The sequence below is a fragment of the Aptenodytes forsteri genome, unplaced genomic scaffold, assembly GCF_000699145.1.
Source record: "Aptenodytes forsteri isolate BGI_AS27 unplaced genomic scaffold, ASM69914v1 Scaffold168, whole genome shotgun sequence".
Lineage (NCBI taxonomy): Eukaryota > Metazoa > Chordata > Aves > Sphenisciformes > Spheniscidae > Aptenodytes > Aptenodytes forsteri.
Window position 1 is genome coordinate 1,343,290 of NW_008796047.1, and position 18,372 is coordinate 1,361,661.

General features: G+C 38.0%; 1 protein-coding gene across 1 annotated transcript in view; it reads left to right on the plus strand.

Annotated features, from left to right (window-relative positions):
- The window catches only part of UNC5D (unc-5 netrin receptor D), a 91,547-nt gene extending 90,389 nt beyond the window's left edge, over positions 1 to 1,158 (plus strand). Inside the window, exon 17 of the mRNA XM_009286198.1 lies at positions 954 to 1,158. Coding sequence (XP_009284473.1) covers positions 954 to 1,158 — 205 coding nt within the window. The remainder of the gene's footprint in view (positions 1 to 953) is intronic.
- Positions 1,159 to 18,372: the final 17,214 nt, after the last annotated feature.

Below are 18,372 nucleotides of genomic sequence, written 5' to 3' on the forward strand. Positions count from 1 at the left end.
ACTATTCATATTGTTGCTACAAGGAATGTCTTTAAAGCTGGAATTGTACTACATGTACACACACACGTGTGCACAAACTGTTCACTGTATGTTAACTTCCGATCACCAATAGAGATGAATGTACTGAGGAAAGGTAATTAGCGAAGCTTGAGGAAAAAAAAAATGGTATCTGCCAGTTTTTTACTGATGGGTAACAGTCCAAAAATGGTCAGTAGCAAATATTTAATTATCATGGAGTTGGTTTAAAAAGCCAAGCAATAGCATTCAAGTCCAAATTTCCTTTTCTATGCTACAGGTTTATCTGTTTCTTCCTGTATTTATAGATATGTATCTATATGTAATACAAATGCTATAAATAACATTTATGCTTGTGACTGTGAAGTTAATGTATTTATTCAGATGATTATGTCCAAAGCCCATAAATAGAAGGGGTTATAGGGTAACGTGTTTAAGATAAACACTTGGTTTTACCAAATTCTTTGCAAATATCTCCTCTGCAAAGTCCTAAAACCTACATATTAATAAAATATAAATTTACAAATTAAAAGATGTCATATCTTCACATCATCACAAGCATCAATTTAAGTTATATAATTCCTGTCCCTGATGAATACTTGCTAAGTTTACTAATGATGCTTTCCAGAACTGACTTATTTTCGAAATGATATAGGATGGTACTGCTGGCCAGCATTTATGTACCTCAGAATATAAAAGTCCCTTGTTCATTCTACCTCTGCTAAACTGAGCAAGTGACATTTGAAGAATAAATACACCAGTGTGTGTCCTCTTGAGGGTTGCCTCCACTATCTCATCTAGGTCTTGCTGAAGGTTTTTTGTTTCTTAAACACATCCATAGTGCTAGGCACAACAGAGGGCACTTTCACATTAATGGCAGCTACAGTATATACTGTTCCTCATCCTTTTTGTTTCACCTTTTTCTCCCCTCCTTTTAGGAATCTCTCCTATTTTGCTACACAAAGCAGTCCATCTGCTGTCATTCTGGACCTCTGGGAAGCCCGACATCAGCACGATGGTGACCTTGACTCCCTAGCCTGTGCCCTGGAAGAAATAGGAAGGACACACTCCAAAATCTCAGACATAACAGAAACTGAGATTGAAGAGCCTGACTTCAACTACAGCAGACAAAATGGACTTTAGTCACTTTTTTCCATTCAAGAACTGATGGCCAGCTTTGACTATTACACTAGAGAATCTCTTTGGCAGGGAGGAAATAAGGGTTCCTGCGCACTGTGTGTATGGAAACAGACACTCATTTCCATAATGCAGTTTTCAGTTGGAGGAGCAGAAGAAGCCCTATTAAAAATCATCTCAGTAATAAGGAAAACACAAGCTTCTCCCTGTCCTCTCTCGTTTAAAATTCATGTTTTAATGTCAAAAACAAAACTACACATCTATCATTCCTGGGGCAGGAAGGAGTGAGATACAGAGCCATAAAAGGTAAATATTATGACATAATGTATTTAGGAAACAGTAATGCTAATATAATGCCTAGTGAAAATCAGCAAACATGATATTGACTATTTAGAGCCACTAGAGGTTACTCCTAGTTTAAAGGTTTGTTGTCTTGGGGCCTTGACAAAGTCCTGTTGTCAAGGACTCCCCTTTGTCCTGCATCTCTAACTTACCACACTTAAAGAGTGGGTTTAAAACGTCATTTGATAGCATCATGTTGTCACTTGGTATCTGCTACAGAAAAACTGAAAATCCGGCCTTATCCTGTTCAGATGTTTGAGGAATTAGAAGATCTCATAACTATTTAATTAGTATCATGTATATTCCAAACAATTTATTTTAAAAATTCAATCACTTAATGAATGTACATTTGCTGCAGAGCTTTCCTGCCTATTCTGTTAACAAAATAACAGAACAAAACCCTTCTCTGTGAAATCAGTGTGTGTGAGAAAAATTTTCTAAAGTTCTCAGTCTGCAAACTTTCAGTTAGTCAAAGAATGTTTCTTTGGGGGTGGATTTAAATAACCAAATAAAATGCAGGAAATTGCCAGCCCTATTTTAGCAAGTTTACACATTTTTTTATTACTTCATGTTCTGGGGCTAAACTAAAAAGTAAAGGTGAAGTCAACCAGCACAGCTTAATTTTGGTTTAGTTTCAGGTTGAAACAATAAACCCCACATGGTACTGCCAAAAATTGGCTTGATTTCATTGTACAATTTGGAAATTTTAGGGGATATAAAGCTGGCTGTGTTACACTTGGTTTAGTTACAAACATACTGCATTTACCACCAAACCCAGAATCTAACTAGAGAATTCTCCTCATTGTTTATCCATTTAATACAAAAATAATTTATTACTTCAAATGAACCAAAAAGAGAGCTGTCACTGTGAGTGAGTGTCCTTAGTGGAACTGGTACTGAGCCAAACTTAACCATTATTTTTACTCATATATTCTTTAAAATTAGCCAAGGTGCTCGTTAGCTCTGGTCCAAGGCTATCAGTTTTGGTGATAGGAACACAAGTCTTTAGGAGCTTTATGGAAATGCAAGAAATTGAAAACAAGCATTCTGGGTTTTTTTTTTTACCCCTGTATTTGGCCGAGAGCAGCATGATAGGCCACAGGGTAGGTACTTAGTGCGCAAATCTATCATAATCTGAAACTATTTCTTTACCCAGGATTCCAGTTCTGAAAAGTACGATGAACAACTCTTGATGTAAGACTTTGCTTGATCTTGCTGATCTGAAATTGCAAATTTCATTGCTTTCCCAGCTCAGCAGGCTGGAACAGTGTTAGACTTATAAATGCTTAGACTTCCCCAAACATTTTCTGCACTTTAGTACTTCATGCAGCCTGACATGAGAGTTCCTGTTTGCAATGGGAATTCATAATGGCTGCAAGCATATTTAAGACTGAGACAAAAATACCAGCCTATTTGGCAGCAAGCTGTCACTGTTTTCAGCAGCACATGGTTCTATCTGTGTTTGAATTGTATTTCTAGTGACTTCCAGTCCTCCTCCTCAGAAACCTGTTCTTCATTGGACAAAATGTCATGAATTTAAAAAAATAGGGAATGGCATCCACAGAAAAGCAGTGGAGTTTTAGTGAGCTGCTGTTGTCTGGGAAACCAGCTACAGTCACTCTCCAGCAGTTAATTTGTTCTCAGCTTCTCCTCAGATGCAGTTTTAATTTTCAAAATAGCTTAGGTTAGCTACCACAACAAAGACCTAAGTACTGCCCTGCAGGTGCTGTACCATATTCATGTCATTCCAAAGAGCTGTATGTATTTTCTCCTCTTGTTTTCCAAATATATGCGAGCTACACACAGCATACAGGGTCAAAAAGAGCTCAGACCTTAAAGCTTTTTCTCAGGAAATGCACAGTGTTTACTTTCAAGACTTGGGTAGCTTTGAAAAACCTCTATGTACAGCAACACCCAACTCTGCCTACTGAATGCTCGGAAAAACCTAGAGAGAGAAACCAGAAGGTGTCTAGACTGACTTCCTCCAAAACACATCTAAAAGGGCCTTCAGACTGAAGGGATCTGGGTTGTACATCAAAATCCAAGTTAGATGCAAAATCCAATGAAGTCTAGTGTCTGAATTAATGTACTGAAAAGGAATAAATGTCAAAGTTTCTTACAATGCCAGAAAAGAAACCGTTCAGTTTGAGGCCTAAGGTAAGATTTTAATTTTACATTGCTCAATAGAGTATTGTTGTTAACCTTACTTTGGTTAACCTTGCTAAAGCAGCTGCTTTGTTACTGATCTTACTGTAGTGAATCTGAATCAAGATCTCTGACTTTCTCTAACCTATTATTGTTTGGATGCTCTCGTATTGTTTAAGTGGACTAGAAATGGCACAATACTGCTTATTTACTATTCTCCCATTGGAATGGGGTTTGAAACAGTAACCAAACCGCTAGCCTACATTTCTAATGCGAGCTTATCTAGCTGTACACCCAAGTCTTAGAACTGCCATACTATGTCCGGTGAAAATCCATTTAGTCTTGTATGGTATCCCTAATAGTGACCAGGATTGAAAGTTTAGGGAAACAACATAAGAAACATTCCCTGTACTAAAGGACTTCCTCAGCAGGGGGTTGCAGCTGGACCACTGTGTCTAAGAATCACTGATACTGTCCTTCCACAAATTGACCCCTTTTGAACCCACTGAAACACTTGGCCTTCATGATCAACATCCAGGAGGAACAAATGCCACAATCTTCTTTTGCATTTTTTTAAACAGCCCTTCCTTTCCAAGCTTTCCTTTTGTTCAACACGTGCTGCCTAACAATTGCACAGGGCTCCCCTATTTCTATGTAGTAAGGAATACCGAGTAACTATTACCAAATCACCTTGTCCATATTATGCATTCTTTTACAGGCTTCTCTCGCATTTCATTTCTGTTGTCTAGACTGAAAAACCCTGGTTTATTCTACTTCTTTGAACATCCTTGCTGTTATTCTCTGTATCATCTCTAGTTCTGTATCTTTTTGGAGATGGAGTGGCCAATAACCTGCTGTTCAACAGGAATGCAGGCTGAATCACAGTTCCTCCATTTCCTCAATTTCTTGCTGTTCCCACATTCAGTATCAATCACAGAGGATTAAGATCTTGCTATTAGCATAAAGCCACAAGAAACGCCTGCGAGAGCGTGCAGGATGCCTGAGAATACAGTAACTGACTTTACTATGCAGATTACTCAAGCTAATACATCCTGAACATCCAGAAAATCAAACCGTGAGGAAAAACTGTGTAGCTGAAAAGAAAGACTGAGGTGACAAAGATGTCTTCAAAATCATTTAAAAAAAAAAAATCATAAAAAGGAAATTATTTGTTCTCCATGATAATGATGAATAGTGGTAGGCAGTAACTAGACAATAAGAAGTTAAGTTAGACTTTTGAATGGAAAAATACGCTACATTTTTTCTCTATTCCCTTTTCCCCCTGCTGCATCTGTTGATTACCTGACATGCCTGTTTTCAGATGCTCTCTTTCTGTTGTTTTGTGTTGGCATCATGGGATGATATTAATAGCACTTAGCACTTTTACTTATAGAGGCTTATGCCAGTTCTCCTCCCTTTTTTATGCACAGTCCCAGTTTTAGAGAAGGAGAAATTAGAACGGTTTTTAGGTAAATGCTTCTGCTACCATATAAATGAGGCAGCAACATGGATTTTGTTTCCATTAATAAACAGCTAAACAATACAAGTAAAGATGTTAAATGTTTGCTTCCTATTTTCCACAGTAGAAAGCAGCTGACTTTTGCCAGCTCCCCCACAAGCCTGATGTAAGTATGCTTTGCAATACAGTATTCTCTCAGAACGGTAATTTAGAATTTGTATGCAAATGCTATATAAATAGATATGTTGAACATTATTAGCAATCTTAAAACTCCAGAATCACATTTTTAACATCCTGTGTTAAAAAGATTTTTTGGAAATCTGTATACATATATATATATGATTTGATCCAAAACACAGATGTAAAGGAGCATCTGAAGCAGGATTAGAGGCCAGAAACTGAAAATTTATTCCTTTCCTCTATTTTATAAATTATGACTTTTGAAAAATAATTCTAAAAATCTCTTCACAAACTAGAAAGTAAAAGAAAGAGAAATGTAATGTTACACACTTAAGATTCCATCTAACTGCCCTGAGTGTGAGATGGTGAAATAGCCATTTTGATTTTACATCACCAAAGAATCTGCTCTAGTATATTTTCATCTTCCTAAGCACTTTTCCCAGATATTTCTGTGCTGTGAATCATATAGGACTAATAGTTGCATTTTAAAAATGACTTACAATTTTGTCACCAAAATGGTGCACGTCACAGCTCCGCCAGACTGCAGCATCGTAAAGCTAATTTACAGTTTCTACCACACTGCTTTTGCAGTCTTACTAGTTTACATTAAAATCCTTTAAGCCACAAGGAAAGGAACCCTGCGCTCTGCAGATTTAAATTCAAACTTCATTTACCAGTGCAAGTCCCATAAAACCAAGATGTACTCCCACAAAAATTTTATTGGGCTTTTTGTAAGATGTAGATGAAAAGATATCGACACAAGTCTCTTAAAATACAGGGAACTATTTTTGTTGTTATTTTTATCTCTGGCAACAGCTGGTCTCCTCCTCTATGGGCCTGTGCACAGCTTGCTTTCAGCAGGTTGAGAGAGAAGCTTATTCAGCATAAATCACTAAAACAGGGATCATGTAGGACTACATGGTATTAACATCATCCTACAGGTCCATTCTTTTTTTTCACTTGAAAGATAGTGCTAAATGAGAGTTTTAAAACATTCAGTAACTGATCAATTCCAGATAATATTTTCCACTACAAAAAATATAGTTTATGCATCCAGTGAAGCTAAAACAAGTGAGGAACTGTTGTAGAGTTCTGTTCATGATTTGGATTTTTTTTTTTCCCCCCAGTCTATTTCTGCCTATAAAACACAGATTTAAGCAAAGGGCTGCATTATTTCTTGGATGGTAATTAACTGAGTGGAAAACAGGAAATTATTTCTAAGTCTTTAACAACTATGAATGATCTGAAGATTTGTCTTTCTAGCCTTTCTTTTACTAATTTGAATTATACCTAGGAAGTTCTCCCACTTTTTACACAGCAGTGTAAATGGTTAACATCATTCACTGAGAACCTTCTTCATGTTAAACCTGCTGAAGAGTGTTTTCTATGGGCTGTTCATTTGTGGTATATGCTTTCGTAAAATTACTCCCTTGACACTATTCTTGCTTCAGAAGAGGCTGGCGGGGTTTTTGAAGAGGCTGGCGGTTTTTCCGCAGCAGCATATAAAAAATGGCACATATCCCTTCTTGGATATATAATGATTGTCTCATTAAAACTGTCTAGTTAAAATTACTTGAAACTTAAAGGATTCCTGAGCAAGTACAGTAACTAAAATACTAGGTATATAACACACAATACCTGGAGCAACAAATAAAACTCAATATGCCGGCAAAGATCATGAGTCATTTTCTAGCAACGCACAGTCTAGCTCTTTTCTCTCATTGCCAATACTAGCATAAATGGTAGCAAAAATCTCCTTTCCAACATGGATAAAAATAAATAAATCACTCTAAGATTAAAGAATCACTTAGAGAATCATTTGATAGTAAGTGTCTGCAATGCAGAAAACAAAACTGATGTTCTACTCATTGCTGCAAGTAAAAGAAAAATCTGTCAGTATCCATGTTCGCTGTTCTGTCCAAAAATAAAATAAATGTCTAGGAATTTGCCACTATATTTTTTGTATTAGAGGTGAATAGTACAGATTCTACTAGTGTTTCTTGTCTGGGGCTTGGGTGGGTAGGGGTGTATTGTAATTTTCAAGCTATTGCAAAAGTTGTATTGAATACTGGTTTGTGCTTGACAAGGGAATCCAGGTGAGCCAGGATTCAATGGGTAGCCGCCTTGCCTTGCTGTCACAGGGTAACTAGAGCTGAAGTCACTTGTGAAAATTTAGCTAAGGGATAGGGAGATTAGATGACCCATCCCTGATCTGTAGTGTAGTGTACTGTAATCTGATGAGATTAGACACTCACCTACTGTAGACCGTGGTGTTGTCAGCAGCTACTTAGTTTGTCTGCCCCTGGTGTGATAACCTTGGTTGAGAATGTACTTCTGCAGATTTAAGATGTCAAACCCCTGTGTTATCTGGTCTCTGTATATAAATCTTATTGTCTAATCCCAAAAGGAAATGTGTAGCACAAAATGAAGTTAAAGGTGTTCTGCACCAAGCCTGGTTAAAGTTTTTTCTGATACAGCAGGAGGGGGAAGACATGGATCTAACAGCAAGTGTATTTGCTACAGAGAACAAGAACGTTTCCTAACAAATCCTCACTTAGAACTGACTGAAGCTTTGTATTTGCAGTTTAAAAAAGTGTAAGACCTGGTATTGCCCATACTGGAATTTGGAATACTAACCTTATGGTGATGATATCTTTTCAAGCAATTCCTTCAGTTCTCCCCCATTTGTGCACTGAAGTTGGAGGGGGACGGAGGAATATTTTTACATGAAGCTGTAGACTTTTGCATTCTTTCCACTTTCAATCTAAAGACCAGATACCATTACTGAACCTCACAAAGTTCCCTGATGCATCAGTAAGCAGTACACACACACACACACACACACACACACACACACACACACACACACACACACACACACACACACACACACACACACACACACACACACACACACACACACACACACACACACACACACACACACACACACACACACACACACACACACACACACACACACACACACACACACACACACACACACACACACACACACACACACACACACACACACACACACACACACACACACACACACACACACACACACACACACACACACACACACACACACACACACACACACACACACACACACACACACACACACACACACACACACATATGCGCCTCATTGGGGATATGCGCCTCATTGGGGATGTGGCATATAAATACTCTGGTATATATTTGGGAACAGCAAACTGACATCATGTAATTTGTGACTTGGGAGATGTAGTGCCTCCTCCCACCTCTTAATCAAATTCATGCCCACTGTGACTCTGCTGATCTCAGTTTATACATGGGTACAAAAACGTTAAGTGTACATCTTTTGTTAATTTGGATGAGATAAAATGTGATGCTGGTCAGTCTGGTGAGACTTAAAACAGTGTTATGCATGACTAAAGCTAACTGAAAATTTCCATTGCATTTTCAACTTTCAAAACTTTTGACCAGCCTTTTGGTGAAAAGGGGAGGGGGAACTTCAACATAATCAAATATAAAATAATAATTTTTAAAAAGAAAAAAACCAACCCCACAACTATTCCCCTAGAGAGACCTGTTTTCTCTCCTGCTCCTTTATTTTTGCAATGAATAGGTTCTGAAAATGTTGGTTCTTGCTCATTTGACTGAGCATTCTTCCTTCCCCCTGCTTCTCCCCACGCTTTCAGTGTGTTTAGAACTGAAAAAAGAGCAGAGGTTTGAATGCTTTCTTTAGTATGAAGCTGAAGGAGTAGGGAAGAGAGACAGAAGAACATTAAATAAAAAGCATGGCCTTGGCTTCATACCACACTTTCTGTGCCTTGTTCTATCAATGTAAATTCTGAATGTTGTACAGTAAAATACTTGGGAAAGACTCCTTGGAAAAGGCTGCACTGGCTTCTTTTTTCAGCACGTGTACATATATAAATATATATACATATATATATTTGGTAATGCCAAACAGCTGTGTTATATTGTACTGAAAAAGTAATAATGGACAGTTTGGATGTTTTATGTAGAGTTTGCAAAAATTGTTTGGCTATAGCCTTTTGAAGATAAATGTACAGACGTAAATTACTGCATATCAGTTATTTATGAATAAAGAGTCTTTTACTGACATCTTAGATTACTGTACGAGTGGCACATTAATTTCCGTGATAAAACAAGATGTTCTGGTATGAGTGCTTTGGGATGCTTCACTGGTTTTATAGTGAGCCTTGTATGGGAGTTTATGCTGGAAAACTGTGTACTGGACACTTTTTTCCAGAAAACCTCCAAAATCTACAGGAATAGGATCAGAACTGAAGTTTACCTTTTACTGGCAGCATCGAAACAATTCAAGAGTATCATCCTGCTTTCATACTAGTCTGAACTACAACCCAAAGAATGCCAATTACATTCTACCTAAAATGTGATTTAAGGTACTTCACTAAAATGCCTTATTTATTTGTCTGAACATATGTAAAAGCCCTACTCCAGGACTAGGACATCTTTGTCCTTTGCACTGCAAAACCAACATCTATTATTCTGCTTTTTTGCAAAATGGAAGATGCAAAACCTCTCTGTGTATGTATATACACTGGCAATTCTCTCTAAAATGCAGACAGCTCCATTGCTACATTAAACAAGTGGTTGTACCTTGAATCCTGTATCACTGGAAACAAAGCCATGAGTTCTGTTCCATTTACCATGTGAATTTTGATTTGTAATACCCTTTACTGAGACGCACCAGATAAGAATTCATTGTCTTGATTAATCCTCCCCATACAGATGAGCTCATAACCTTAGATCCCACTTAAAAGAACAGAACTACCCTGTCAGCAAATAGAGCACTCAGTCCTGCAATCAGAAAGCCTCTGATTACTAAGTAGCTATCACCAATACATTGCAACTTGACAAGGAAGGTGGCAAGTGAATACAAGAATCATCTGTGCTTACCTTCTTCATATTGCACAGACATCTGCCTATCACCAGTGTGGGGAGAAGACACTGGAAATGATGGGCCCCTTGGATTAAGCCAGCGCAACACCACGGGTTTTGGGTTTGTTTTCTGTTTTTAATAATTTAGCTAGTCAGCCTTACTTCACTGTCTTGGGAATAGTGATACATACCCCCTTAAAGTCCTTACCATAGCCATCCTAGCCAGATGGTGTCTACACATAAACAAAGACTAAAAGGTGAGACAAAACCTTCAGCTTTCTGCTCAACATAGTACATAGCCCTTTTCTGGATGGATTTGATCTACACTCCAGCTACCACTGTGTCACATTAACACATACAATTAAGCATCAACTACAAATATGTTAGCCTGACAAAATGAGAATCTGGGTATGGCACTCACCTTAAGTGAGATGTTATAAAATGTATTATTAATACATACATAGTAGGGGATGCTAGGACAAGCCATTATAAATCAAGATATCCTTCAAACATTTTATTACATACATTTAAGTTGTTATCATCCAAGATATCATACACTATATAATGTAACGGCCACCCTCTATAATAAATAGGACTATCATGTTAACTGCCTTTGACAAGTATTGTAAAATTATTCATTATTAATTATGTTTGCAGAGAAATAACTGTAAGAAGTTCATTGCATTGTGATTTAATGAACAGCCACTTAGAAATTATGCTGCAAGTAGAGTCTGCTGTCAGATTATTTCGAACCAGAATGAGGGTCTCCATTGAACACAGAAGCAGGGTGGCATTCTCATTATTTACATGCCGCATTCCTTCACACATGCATAGCTCCCCAGTCCACATCTAATGCCCTGCTGCACTCAGGTACATCAGAAATGGAGGCAGTACCCAAAAATACCAGGGCATTTTGCATTAATAAAATGAATTTGCTTTTTTACTCTGATTATAAAATTGCTATAATAAGATACGGCTCCTTTGCTCTTGGTGGACAAACTACATTGCTTTCCTTCCTTCACAAAGTTTGATTATTTGAGAACCAGATTATCACTTTGTAACCTATCATCCTCTTCTGGTATTACAGAGTCATCTGACCATATATTAGTCCACCTCTTTCTAGCCAAACTGGCATCAGTAGTACACTTCAATAAAAACCTCCTCACTATGTGTCTTCTGACATACACAAATACCAAAACCCTAACAACTGGAATGCAGGCTTCACCATTTTTAATCCACATTGCTTCCAAGTATACAGCCCTGTACTGTAACTTGTCAATGAAGTCATGAAACATGACCACTGGATAATTCAGAAAAAGGTGTGGCTAAGATTAAACAACTACCCCCTTCCTTAGTCCTGAAAATCAAACACACACACCCCCATTTATTTCACCCTTTATTTATTTTAAGCATGCCTAAAACACAGCCATTACTAAAGTGACTGGAGTCTATTGGTGTTCCACCACAGCTTCTCTTCCCAACTCTGTACTCAGCGGCACAGTGACTGGACAAGCTTCCCTCTGCCCACCTTCTCCTCCTCTGTTTTATCCATCTTGTCTGTATAGGGCTACAGTACAAAGCACAAGGGAGCACTGAGCCTGGCAGAGCCCTTAATCTTTAAAAAAAAACACCTTTGCATTAGCGCAAATGACTACTTAGGACATTGTGCAACTGCAAGTACTCCCCTGCCCCTCCAACCTCTTTCCTCCCTTGCCATAGCTTCTTGACAAACTCCGAGATTAGCAAAGAACTTCGATATTACTGTTACCATATTGAGCCTAATTCATTTTCTTTCAAACAGTCAGCTACCTTAACCCACTATTAGAATCAGTTATCTTCCCCCTGCCAGAGTCAGGAGGTAATCTTTACTGATGCAATTAAAATTATAATTACTCTCATTCCCCTCATCCTGTACATACTTTGAAGAATTAAAGCTTATTAAAACATGTGCTGTTCATAGATACCTGTTTTGAACACAGGTAGAATGTCAGCTCACAAGCTCAAGTATAATAAAGCATTGATCTGTCTTTGAAGATAGTGAAAGCTGGGTGACGCTGCTGGAAGAAGAAAAAACCTAAAACTGAGAGAAGGTGGAGATCTACACTGTAATGCAAACAACTAATAAATGTTATTTAATACAGTGAGGGTCTCTTCTGATTAGTAAAGTAATTTTGGTCTCAGAAATCAAATAGTCTGGCTTAGAATGAGTTTTATAATGCACTGCAGAGAGATGTGCTTTGAGGACATTCGGTCAAAAATATGTAGCTCTCAAGTTCAAATGGGGAAGACCAAGAAGACAGGAATTTATATAGCCACTGTACATACAAAACTTTCCTTATTCTGAAACTACTTAACAGATGAGATTTAGACAGAACGTCCACCTAAAGAATTCAAGATCACAGTATCTAGCCAAAACTACTGGATTGGTCTAAAACCTGGTCTTCTAAGAACTGCTTCTCCAAGTCCACAAAGCAGGCTGCCACACTCCATTAAGAACTACTGCTTAACTCTACTGTCCTCCGTTCACTGCATTCATTTACTAAGAAAAGCATAAAAAAGAAATGCTACTTCCTTCTGCAGAGAGAGCCAGTCACGAGGGGGGGGAGTCAATGTTGTTTTACCAGCCTAACGCCCACGTTTCTGCTACTGACAAAAGTGTGAAAGACGTTACAGGAAGGCGAGCCATTCTGAAAATGCAAAAAACTAAGGGAATATTTTCAACACAAAGGAAGGACCAAAACTCACCTATTGTTAAGCATATCAGAGATTATTATGTAAAATGGATTCAATTTTCAAACTATTCTGAAAGATTGCATTTAACAAAGTATCACTTCAAAAGCCTTTTCTTCTACTTCAAGCCTAAATATACCAGCAATAATTAACTGACACCACTTAAACGAGACCTTGAAAGTCAAAAAAGAAAGCAGCTGTTCAGTCCCAAAAATTCACCTGTAACTGAATTATTGTAGCATTATGAAGTTTAATGTAATTGCAAAATTACATCATTTCCTGTAACTTTTAACATCCTCCTACAGACTAAAGGCTTTTTGTGAAGCAAATATCTAGTAAAATAAGCATCTTGTCATTTAATGTACGATAGCCCATCTAAAGAGTGCTAACATGCTTCAGCACAACGTACAATGCATACCACTGTCTCATTTTCAGTCCTGTTCTATCTTCACAGAATTTAGAGGGAGTAATTACAGAATCTGTGAGGAATAATGAAGCAATGAGCTGCCTTCACAGCCACAGTCATGGCTGGGGGGGCCCCCCAGCCACAGAGTCATGGCTTCACTTGAGCAGGTCACAGACTTGCTCAGTGACATCAGATTTCCCCAGGGCCCTGTTGTATAGACCAGAAGATTTTGTTACAGAATGTTCCCAGCAGCTGTTAATGCAGCTAATACAGAATATGTGGTAGGAAGGATGGCTTTGGTTGGTAGATAGAGAAAAGATAAGGAGAGAAATGGATTCTCTCCCTGCATGTGTTTATTTTTTGTTTTGTTTTAAGGCCATTTGGTTGCTTACTCAAATCCTCGAACCCTTCTGTTGTGACAGGAGGCAACACTGGAGAGAACTACTCCTGGTTACAAACACCACAGACTAATTTAAACTAAATTGAATAAATCCCAATCTGTCCTCTGCTAAGGAGGTTTGTGATTTTTTGCGGGTTTTTTTTCCTCTTCTACTTGTGCGATATTGGTTTGATTTTATGTAGTTAGTATTCCAATATTTCCCACAGCTTCAAGGCTATTTTCCCTTTTTTTGTTTTTGCTCATTTGCTCTTTTTTTCCCTGTCAGCTTTATTTACTAAATAACAGCAGCCACTAGCTGCCTCAAGTAGCGGTCAATGCCTAAAGTCCTACAGAAAGCTTTGTTAGTAAAAAAAAAAACAACCAACAAACAACCCTGAGCAAGCCCAATCACTGATGTGTTGCTACATTTTGCAGAGATGACCGATGTTTGCAATTACCCAGCAATTTGACATCCTAGCATTTCGCATGGTTGAAGCATCTGTAATGCTATGTTTCTTCCCTGAACAGGAAGGAAAGAAAATATTACTATAGACTTTTACCCATTTTAATTAAAACTTTCATAATGCACTTGGAAGCACTACCCTCCCAGAAACCCAGGAGAGCTGTTCAGAGGGCTGTAGAGTCCTGTCACTGTGCATCACCTCTAAAGAAAAGATCTGCTGGCTAGGAATTGTTACTATCAACTTCAGACTTACTGTGGCATCAAAACTATCTGCCCTGAAGTAACTTCGTTTTGTTTGTCCAGCGTGGGAGAACCTCTCACAGGCGTTAGAAAATCAGACAGGGTTTATAAAAGATGCAGCCCCACCACTATCACATTGGCAAGTCCTACTCTGACACCAAAAGCCGTGCTGAAAATGTTCAGCATATTGGTTAGCTTTTGATCAAGATACTCTGTCCTCTCAAAGGAGAAAGTACTACATGGTGAAGCATGAACTCTGCTACAATGAGTTGTTTGACTCCTATCCTTGATTTCAAAATTTGTGATTGATAATATAAAGAAAACAGCACTCCTTCTCTACAGTCTCCGCACCTCGCTTCAAAGCACACCATGTAATATCTTACAGATCAAAGAGGAGGAACCTAGAGGGCCGATCAGATGGCACATCTCGAGCGCTTTGAATTGCTGCATTCTCTGCTGTTTTCTTTAGTGGAGAATTGCTGAAAGATGTCTTTACTGAATACAGTATTTCACTGGTGGCTGCAGAGTGCCAAACTCCAATGTTTAATTCCCCGGTGGAACAGTATTATCCTGCTAGCCTAGAAAAGTAGAATGACCTTGCTTACAGTAGTAAAACCTACTGGAAAAGAGAGAATATGAGAAAAACAACACTAACACACTCAACCGGAACTCAGGACAGCTGGGTGTAGTTCTTTGCTACATTTTGTGTGTGACACCAGCTATCTGATTTTGGGGTCCTCAGATTTCTCTCTCTAAACTGAGTACAGCAATACTTCCAACTCCTCTACCTTCCAAAAGACAAAAAAACCCTATTATCTCTTAGTATTTTAACTCTTCAGAGCACAGACAATCTTTCTTATACAGTGGCTAGTACCTCTGTAACTGTAATATAATGATTAGGTTGTTATTTACCAACACTGCTATGCCAGGCACACTGTAAAAACGATGCGCTATTTTTCTTAGAGGGCTAAGGCGGCTGAAAAAACCAGTATGGCTAAGACAGTGTTTTGTGATTGCATTTGTAAGATAGGGCCACATGACAACTGCCTGTATAGTGTGGCAGTGAGTTATGTATTATAATAGGTAAAACACATTATTAGTGTGGCTATTTTTAATAATAATGATAATGATAATAATAATAATGATAATGATAATAATAATAATAATAAAAAAATCATTAGCTCTTAAAAATGCCTTCCAATGAATCCAGAATTCAAAATAAGCTTTAAAGCAGGCCCTTTAAAAAGTTCAGTTCCTTATATCAGAAATATTAAAAGTGTTTTGTTTTGAATCATCTAGTAGTAAAGCAGACTTTGCTGTGAATGAGGGCTCTTAGTTCTTAATCATGCCTGCTACAAGGATAATTTTTCTACAGAATTAATGAGAAGGGTAGCTGAAGAGTAACTACTGAAATCAATGCAAGAGCTAAGAAATTCTCATGATGGAAAAAAGTAACACTGGCTTTCTGGGAGTATATAAAAATAAAACATTGTCATATACTGAAGTCTTTTAGTCTCACTGTACCACTGTAGAGAGCGCGTAAGTTTTGTTCTGCCTGCAGACACAGACATTTCTGTACTGGGTTGATTTTAGAGGCAGAAACATCACACTAATAAGGATAGAGACTACACTGGGTATATATGTGTACGCACACACACCCCCCACCCCTCCAGTCTTGCCTTGGTAAGCAGATAAGTCTTGTGCCAAAAATCCCTGGGATATGCAGGATGACAGTTATTTTCCTCCCTCTTTAGTGGGATAGCCAGCTCATTAAATCTTAACATGAAGGTTATTTTATTATGAAGTGACAGATCTAAAGATTTACTTCCCCATTCTTCACCTGCCTTCTCCCTCCTGCTTATTCCTTTTTATTTGTTAATGGCCTTCCTCTTGTTATATAATCCTGTCGAGAGTGTAAAAATATCTCTCAGGACTGCTCATTTGGTCTAAATCATTCAGCCTGTACTGGTGACAAGAGAAAGTGTACATGCCACAGCTGATGCAGAGAAGGAGTTCTGTCCTATACTCTAGTAATTGTCACTGCATGATAAGAAAGCGTAAGATTTAATAAGGTCATAAAATAGAATGGCATGAGCTGATGTGATAGGTATTTTTTTCATTAACATTCAGAAAATCTGGATTCAGTGGGACAATAAATTACAGCAATTGAGCAGAAATGACCCATTTGATTATTCATCACTTTCCAGCAAACCAGTGAAAGCAGCAGGGCTGGGAGCACCTCTACCATCACAACAGCAAAAGTAACTATCTTTGGTAGCGTTAAAACCATTATTCCCTATGCCACCAAGCTGCCTCTGGTGATTTCAAGAACTAGAATCATACTCTAAAGTAGTAAGAAAACTGAGTCTTTGCAACTAGTTTAGTTTTGAATGTAATGAATGTAGTGAAACCAAGTATTTCTATAAAACATGATGTGCATCCGCTTTAAAGTGCTGAGTACTGACTATTGATTGTCGGGTTATGGCAAGTTCCAACACTAGGGTAAAATAAAAATAATTTTAAAAGTAAAATAAAGGTACTTAAGTGGATTTTTCCTTTCACCCATTTCCAACTCAATAATACAGTCCCCTCAAAGACTTCCATGTACCAGTGCTGGAGGTTGCAAGACTGGAGTTAAAAATTCTTAGCCAGAGTGAAAAAGAAGCTGAAGGACTGAAGACAGATGCACAGAAATTCCTAAGCAGAGACACCTAAATCTATTATAGTTCATTACTACCTTTCCTGCCAGCTGTTCAGATTCCTCTGCTGACCACACTTGTCATGTTTATCCAAAGTCCTCTGTGTGTTTGTTCTGTGTGATGTTGCTCAGCTCCCTTTTCCCCTGATTCTGGAGCAATATATTCTATTTCAGCAGCTGGCATTTACATTGTACATAGGCACGATGCTTGCATCCACACTCCAAAAAAAACCCCAAAACACAAACTCCACCACTTAGAAAAGTTAAGGCAGAATGAGTCAAGGATCACCCCTGTGCTCCAGTACCTTGTCCTCACATTTTCCTTTGCTTTTGACTCCAGCCATATGACTTTCTAAAGATTAAGCCATATGAAATGACTGAGCAGATACCTGATTCTCTCTTATTTGTCATACTCTGCAAGAAGGACCAAAGCAGTTGCTCTTCTCCTCAAACTGAAAAGGAGGAGATCCAACACATTATTGGCAAAAGCAGTTCAAACTCCTCAATACTTTTGCTATAGATAGGTAGAAGATACCCTATGCTGCTCAGCTCTGACAGTCCACTGATACTGAAGAACTAACCTTTAAAACTAAGAAAACCACTTCAGCTTCTCTGATACGTGAATGAGTTGAAGATAACATTTGAAAATCTATTATCAAATAAGACACCATTCTTAGACACATTTCTCCTTTGTGCATACTTCAGGGCTGTTGCTTCTTCTGTCTTCACTATTGTTTTTACTATTTCTGAATAATATTTGCATAAAGATTGGGGTCTGTTGCTAGAAAAGTGAGGACACCCATTACTGAAAGGAGAAGTAAAAATGAAAATGTCATTTTGTATTGTGTCTTGTAATGAAGTAAAAATATAAAAAGAAAATGATCATTGAAATAAAATATGAATGGAAAAATCATGATTCTGTGTAACAGCACATAAAGATAGATAAACATTACATAAACTATGTAACTCCCATAGAGGGAGGAGAAGGACCGTTTTATACTGAAGTTACAGACCTGGGAATATGAAGATCAAATCAATTCTCAAATCTACAATACTTGGCATAGTCAGCTTCCTTGCACTGTCTTTCCTTATCTTTTATATATATGACTATAATACTTCCCTAATGCAGAGAGAGATATCCTAGAAAGAGAAGCCCACATGAAACATGGCATTTTCATTCTCACAATCATACCATTACTTCCCTCCTCCTGTTATCTCTAGTCCCTTGACCAGTCAGGCATCATCTTTTGTGACC